The 8,470-nt window shown below is 33.4% G+C and overlaps 1 protein-coding gene across 1 annotated transcript in view; it reads right to left on the bottom strand.

The window, feature by feature from the left end:
* The window catches only part of LOC119611291 (dynein regulatory complex subunit 2), a 10,787-nt gene extending 9,604 nt beyond the window's left edge, over nucleotides 1–1,183 (bottom strand). Inside the window, 1 exon segment of the mRNA XM_037966824.1 lies at nucleotides 616–1,183. Within this exon segment, the coding sequence (XP_037822752.1) occupies nucleotides 616–1,183 (568 nt within the window).
* Between the last annotated feature and the right edge of the window lie 7,287 nt (nucleotides 1,184–8,470).

Raw genomic sequence — 8,470 nt, 5'->3', positions numbered from 1 at the left:
TGTTTTATAAACATTATTCACCATACATTTTATTTATGACATGATTGTCCATAACAATAAGTGCGGCTTTTTCTAAGCGCCACATTTAATGATTTTATAGCGAAATGTTGACCCTGATGCCACAAGACAATCATAAAAATGTCATGTGTAATCACCAAGACACAATAATAATAAAACGCAATGTAATAATTTAACATATTAGGGGTGTTCATGGAGCATGTAAAAAGTAAAACGTTAATCATTTAATTAACTTCGTTTCGAATTAAAGTCTAGGGTCTAAACAGAAAATTTATAAAAACGGAAAAGATCTTAACTTTTTGTATTCTGATTAAATACCCTTACTGTATGATTAAAAACGATATTTCTTTTTTCTGCTTTTCATTCTTTTATTTGTATCAATTTCATTGATTTATCTCACAGTTGTATATATAGTAAATATCCAAAACTTTTGAAGTTGGACTTACTAGTCAGCTCTTCATAACTGGTTCCATTGCTATCCTTTAGCTCGATCCTCAAGCCTTGCTTTACTCTGGCTGTTTGTTCTCATAAATCAGCTGTTAATATTGACTCTACCTCATCAGACCACTGTTAGCCTAGTCCATGATTCACTCTTACGCCAGTTGTTCGATTTCTTGGTAAAACATTTTCGGTATTTCTTGCGTACCAAGTTGAAGAGTGAAAATTTACTCTTAACTTTATCATTCTTGACCATCTGAGTCGGCTCATCATAGACATGTTGCTGCTCCTTCTCTTTTGGTTTCAAATCCAATGTTTCATAATCAAATTCCTCCAATTTAGTTGAGGCCACACACTCATAAGGCAGACTATAGATGGTGGTATGGCACGATATGGAGTCCTCTAGTTCACACTTAGAGGTAGCTTGATGATTTATCACTTCATATTGATTTGGTTGCACCAATCGTGTAGAATCGTAACCAATATGTTTTTGTTCAAAACTTTCTAAAACCGATTCCTCTTCTGGCCTATCCGTGGACGATAATGTGGAACTGCTATAGGCAGGATATTGTTGATCCAAATAGCGCAAGGTTTCGGCCAAATATTTTGCACGATTTCTTTGTATACGTTGTCTCTTTAGACTCTCCATACGTGTTATTTGTTCCATACTCTCAATGAAGAGTATTAAATCTTGGGCAGAGAATTTTTCACAATTAACAAAAGCCATTTTTATTATGAGAGTAAAATGTTGCGATGTTGTAGGTTTCGATGCGTAATAGCAAATGTGTGCTAATTAGAAATTTATCCTGAGTATATATAGTTCAGCAGGTAGATATTTTATTCTTATTGCCAAATTTGTGGGTCACGTACACCACATGTGTGGATTAAACTCTTTATAAGGGTGCTACCTGTTAGGTATAAGATTTTTACTTATTGGAATAGTTGTTTTAAGGATTTATGACCTTTTCTTAGAAGATTTTCAAATTGGAAATCTTTAAAATGTTATTTTTCCTAGAAAATTTTAGCACGTGCTACATAAGCTCTGATATTCAGGTCAAATTTAAGAAATTCATTTACGTAAAGTAATTTTGAAAATTTAGCAATTGTTGAGATTTAAAATTAATCACAGTGGGCTGGGTGAAATTTATGTACCACAATAAAATAAATATTCTACTTTTTGAACGATTTTTGCGTAAATATTGTTATTGTAGCCAGTGGAAAAACCGACGTATTTAAAGCCGACTTCTAGGAAAACTGTAGGATAGTAGATTTCATTGCAAATGTATTGTTTAAAAATAAATTAAAAAAAAATATTTAAAAAATCTTAAAATTTTTTATTATAATCAAAATTTTTTGTATTGTACGATATCGATCGAAATCTCCATTTAGTTTCACTTGAGATTTCGATCGATATCGTATGCCGTAATTTGGGCCCTGATCCAAAGAAATACAGACAGGCTCTTTGTTGAATTGTGGTCGAATGCTTAGAAACTTGGTTTTGTAAACGTAATTAGAACATAATTTTTCGAACAGTCTTCCTGAACGACATAATGTCTGAAATAACATCGCTCCCAAGATGTTTGAATTTACTTTCGAAGAAAGCTTGGCAATGACAGATTCATTATTTCACTGTCTTCTCTGCATGCATTACCTTTGTCCCCACTATTAATATGTACTTTTCATATTAACCTCGGATTTTTTCATTCAGGGTGAATCGTTCATTCTGGGGGCGACTCGTTCTCATCTATTAAGGATCTTAGTAGTCATGCCCGCCATTTTTATTATTTCAAATTTCTTTAGTCCATGTTTTTAATTTGCGAGTATGACGGCACCCATGTTATGTAGAGCTTACCAATGGAAGAGTAGTTGTTCAATAAATTTTCAGATTAGTCAGCTGTTATCTCCCTAATTGTCTTCGAGCAGTCGGATGATAATATCTGTTGGTGCTATATTCAAAAAAAATTAATTTTACATTTTCCGTGATAAGGCGGACTTCTGTTTGGTTGCTAGTTTTGGGGTTACCCAAAACCGACTTGTCTCTTATATGTTTTTAGCCGTACAGCATAAATTTCAGTAGAAGTTTGTATATAATAATATAATATTCTACTTGATCATGTTCTTCTCTCTCCCGACAATTTAAATTTCCGAAATACGATCTGGCACATCTTGCGTTTGTGTATAACTGTGCAATATATCCATTATACATTGTTATCGCGTCCTATAACCGACTTTGATCAATTCGCTTAAAGATAAGAGCTACTCGGTTATGAGAGCCACGTTGTAGTGATAATGTATTGCTAATGGCCCGAACACTTTTTGTGCGATGAATTCCTTTCTGATCGAAAGTGGAATTATTTTTTCTATTTTTCTTCTTTCAACTTTTTTCGGAATGAAACCACTTCAAACTCTCAAAGAGTTAATTAAATTTGTTTAAAGTTAGGGTCTTTTTAAAGTTTAATTTAATTTATTTGCAATTTAAGAATTTCACATTCGATCGGAATAGAATTCTGTGACAGGCCCCTATATTTCAGTACAGACAGGAATTTTCGCATTTCTTATGAAAAAAAAAAATAGATTTTCGTTGGTTTGACATTCAGGCTTCTTGCTTACGGCCAATCGAAAGCAGTATTTAGGGAATCTTGACCCTACAGCGTAAATAATTTAGAACCTGACCTTTAAGAAGTATTATAATATCGTCTGTCTAACAGACTAGTCCAAACTCTTTATCGCTTAAGGTTATTAGGCGTCTATAAATAGCGGTCCTCGGCCTTCCTTTATAAATAATTTAGCTCCTGACCCTTAAGTAGTATTATAATATCGTCCGTCTGAAAGACCAATCTAAATACTTCATCGATTAACTCCTTCACGTATACGGGACACCGATGTCACAAGATATTTTTTACATTTTTTATCGATTTAGATCGTAATTTTGAGTTTAATGCGACAGTAAGTGAATTTAGGATTTAATGTCACTGCAAGCTAAAAATGATAATATCCGGCGATATCCCTCGAAAACACTTTTTCCATTTCTCATCAAAAAGTAAAGTCATATCCATAAAAAGTCCAGCAGTTTAGTTTTGTGCGTGAAGGGGTTAAGGTTCTTAGCATATTATAAATGACGGTCATCAAGAGTAATAACTGTAAAATCCCGTCCTGGAAATACCCCGCTTCCTGATAGTTATATCATCTATTCATTAGCATAAAATTGACCCCGTCATAGTACGTCCCGTCAAGTAGTAGTAACGTAGTAGTAACGATTGCACAGACCAACAATTCTTTAACCTAGTGTAAACAAAGTATACTTTTTCTAATGGATTAAGCTTCGCTGAATTCGATTCTCGCATCAGATTTTACAGACTTCGTATCGACATTTGAGAGGTTATAATATCACGAAGACACCTTCCTTATTCCTTCTTACAGATATAATATGGTCTTCGTATCTATATTTGAGAGGTTATAACATCACGAAGACACCTTCCTTATTCATTCTTCCAGATATAATATGGTCTTCGTATCTATATTTGAGAGGTTATAACGTCACGAAGACACCATCCTTATTCCTTCTTCCAGATATAATATGGTCTTCGCGATGTTATAACTTCTCAAATATGGCCGTAAACGGAGACGATTTCTCAAGAACCTTACGTAATGATCTCTAATCTATGGGTTTATACGTGGTTTATGTATGGCTACCAGGTGGTATATTAAGGTTCATCTTACTATACTGCGGTCTTAACACTAACTTCGTAATCACCCACATTTCCCTTCAAAAATCGACCTTCTTGGTAACAATTTAATAACAATAATATGGATCTATAAAACCTTCTTGTTGGAAAAATGTAATCCTACCGACATCGAATCGATATTAAGAATCCAACATTGAAACTTGTTCAAACTCGTTCGACCGCATCGATTAAGTAAAATATTGCAACCGTTTGAAAAAGTTTGGAATTCAGTTGGATATAGAGAGATCGAGCGATATCAACCACTAACTTTTGATCTATTGTTGATGATATTACGTAACACAAAGCCAACGAAATAATAATTGTTTGGATCCATGACACCGATTTAAAGGTGTTTAAAGTTTTCCAAATTTTGATTGAAATTGTTAATAAACGAATCGAAACGTGTTTATTTATAATTTTCAAATCAAAAGAACTTTTGATGATACTTCCCCAAAAAAAATAATCAGAGTAATCAAGATTTCTAAGTTAGAGAGTAAATTTTTCATTCCTACAATGAAATTTTACATTGTTTTAATGAAACTATTAACAAAACAATGTAAATTTACTAAATTATTATTTTTTCAAACAAAAACACAAAGAAAATTTTAATTTTTATTTTAAAAATTTTATTAAAATCAATTTCATTGATTTAACTCACAGTATTATTTGCTAAAATTAAAAAAACTTAATTTTATCTACAATTAAATACTAATTAACTTAAAAATAATATTCTTAAACGAAATCAATTCATTTAAGAAATTCCAACAGCTGTTTTCGTCCTTTATAGTTAAGATGCCAAACTCATAGTACGGTCAGCTTAGTCCAGGATTCACTCTTATGCCAGTTATTTGTTTTGTTCGAAAAACACTTCTTATATTTCTTGCGTACTAAACCGAAAAGTGATAATTTCCTTTTGGTTTTAGTACTTTTAATCACTTGGCTAGGTTCCTCGTATTGATGCTGGCTTAATTGTTCCTCTTCATTCGGTCTCAAATCCAATGTTTCATAATCACAATCATCCAGTTTAGTTGAGGCCACACAATCGTAAGGCATACTATAGAGAGTGGTGTGACAAGCTAAAGCTTCTTGTTGATCCAGTTCATGGCTATAATCTACCGCATAGTATTGGTTTTCTTCCAAACCTGTAGAGTTATAACCAATATATTTTTCTTCAAAACTTTCCATTATAGATTCGTCTTGGGGTACATCGCTGGAGGTGAGGGTTTGAACTACTTTCGCTGGTATACTGTTGATCCAAATAGCGCAATGTGTCTACTAAATTGCGAGCACGATTCTTCTGTTGACGTTGTCTCTTTAAACTTTCCATACGAGAGATTTGTTCCATGCTTTCAATGAAGAGAGCCAAGTCGTTGGCAGAGAATTTATCAGAATCAATGCAGGCCATTGTTGTACAAACTTGAGTAATTGCTTAGTTGATGTTGATGGTAGTAAGTGTAACTTCCAAATGAGTGATGATTGCTACTTCGTCTACCATATTTATACCCTCTCAGGTAGTGTTGACGTTGCTCCTACTATCTACCTGTTCCTTTCCTTCGCGTCCTCTTAAACACTAGTTTAACCCTTTCAGCAATGTATTACCTGTTGTCCTTGGTGTTTACTCTATGGGTTATTTTATATTTTGGCATTGGGTAAATCCCCTTTAGGTGGGATTTATAATTTAGTTTTTCCCTAATTTTCATAATTTCCAGAATTTGCCCAAAAGTCATTAGAGGTATACTAAAACACATGTTAGCTTGTTGTGTCCTCTAACGGTTTATGTAATACTCGAATAGCGCGAATTTATGACTTATTTTAGCGCCTCCATAAAATTATTGTTTAATATTTGTTTTATCTCCGAAATAAGCCAACACCTGTGTGACATCTGCTCGAAGTTGTGAGAAAAAAATATGTGAAATAAATATTGAATGAATCTATTGTGCTTAGAATTACATGTAATCCATATAACCTGGTCTACGTGTGTAATGGAAAATGTTCTTTATTATAGCGATTTGTTTTAACGACGTTTTTGTATTCAAGGAAATGTAGTTCGGAATAATTGTAAGGCCTAAACTAAATCTGGAGTAGTAGTGACGGCCGATCTTCAAGTTGTTCAATGATTTATGTACTTCTACAGAATCGATATTGTAATACACAGATCTGAACAATATTGTAATCAGTTTTTGTTTTCAAGGTTCACATGGAGCTGGACTTCCTTGTACTTCCTTCATCGGAAACTTAAATTGAAATACTACATAGAGTATAGACTCAGCAATACAAATTGATGTTGGGAGGAGAAGTATCATGGGCTTGAAATGAGGTCTCAGTTCAACAGGTATTATAAAAGCGTAATTCTAAAATCATATGGACTGCATAATATATCTACAAAAAGTTCAGCTTGGACCAAAACTTTAAAAACATTGCTGAACATTCCTCTGATCGAAATACATGTAAGATAAGAGACATTGGCGAATTGATTAAAGGCGATTATAGGAAACATCATAAATACATACTGGATATATTGGCTAAACATCGGAAGTGAACAATCTCAGGAACTGTGAACGGTTGAGCCCATATTAGAAATCATGGTCAAGCATAACATTAGAGCAAATAACTGCAAAAATATATTAAAGAAATGACCTTTAAACTTGGAGACGAATGTCGAAGTGCTTTACGTGAACAACTGCCCTGAGGGCCTTATTTCACGGTGGTCTTTTTCATCCACTGGGTAAACATGAGAACGGTCTACCATGATCCCCTGAATCCTTCTATGAGGAAATCAGGTGGCAATTTTTGTACATGGCTGAGCCGGTCCATGTACAAGCACTTTGCTAAAGTACTCGAGCTATCTAATCTCTTGCCATAACAACCCCATTGGGTAATAACAGGTGTCATGAGACAAGCTCAATCCAAACCCGATAAATGAGAAGGCAACGGGTGACAACAACGAGAGCGGGACTCTTCAGAATGAAAAATTCCGAGAACTATACAAAATTGGACGAACGGATTCAGAAAAAGTAAATCATTCAAAGTCAAAGTTCCTTCCAATAATGAGCGGTGTATGGGTAACTACTTGAACGAATATAACATCAGAATTTCTACAGATATTTCTGAAATGAACTTTGGTGTTGATGTTCCAGTAGAAACTCTGTTAGTATTTATTAAAAGTTATATATTCAGGTTATTTTTTCAAAAGGAACTATTAACTATGGGTCCAGATTCAACGACCGATCAAACACTACATTAATAGACACTATGTACCATACTTTTGAAAAGTAGTGTGGTCTTGTCAAAACGGGATTTTCGCAACTATAATTGAAAGTTTTCGCGTAGAAAACAATCAACCAACCATGCCCTTCCATATACATACATATATGTATGTATGTATATCCAGCCTTCTTCTATTACAAAAACTACCAAAAATTATCCAATTACACCCTACACACATGCTAAACATATCTTCACATTCACTTCCCAAATTTCACTTATCAATTCATACACACATTTATGGAGTTTCCATTGCAAACAAGACATGCAGCACAGCAACAGCAGTAGGTGTCGCAAATTTTCCACTCATGCACCATGAGCGGTACAAAACGCACAGCGTAGCATGTGGCAAAAGATGCAAAAAAGAAATGGACAACACATGGCGTGAGTTAACAGTTTTAGAGGTGCTTAAACACGCGTTAACAATGATATAAAAACCTTAATAATTCCCCTAAATCATTTAAGCATCTGTTGAACACATATCTTAAATACTGCGCGAAATGCACTTTGTAAAAGGTGTCAATGGAAATTTGAAATTATTTACATGTATGTGTATTCACAATTATTGATAAATGTTTATAGTTTTCATGCTTGAAATTGATCAAATATTTGACATAATTTTGAAAATTTTTATTTTAAATTGACATTTCGATGTCAAATAACTGCATGTGATTTTCTTGTAATTTAGATTTCAGTTTTTATATTTTTTAATAAATATTTAATCTTAGATTTTATTTTAGAATGCTATTGTAACTAATATTTAAATCACGTTTTTGTATGGTGTTTTAGTATTTGTAGTTTGTTGCATAAATTGAAACATTGGCCTCTAGTAACTGTCAATCAACTGCCATTGCACGTATTTACAACATTCTTCTATGTGTAGGTGACTACATTTATTAATAAGTAACCTGTTTGAAGGAACATTTTTGGAATTAGTTACAAGCTTGATAGATAGATAGATAGATAGATAGATAGATAGATAGATAGATAGATAGATAGATAGATAGATAGATAGATAGATAGAT

Source organism: Lucilia sericata, unplaced genomic scaffold (assembly GCF_015586225.1).
Source record: "Lucilia sericata isolate MDLA Ls3-8-SP2 unplaced genomic scaffold, ASM1558622v1 Contig001413F_arrow, whole genome shotgun sequence".
NCBI lineage: Eukaryota > Metazoa > Arthropoda > Insecta > Diptera > Calliphoridae > Lucilia > Lucilia sericata.
The sequence above is the reverse complement of the archived record's forward strand: the minus strand, read 5'-3'. Positions and strand labels throughout refer to the sequence as shown.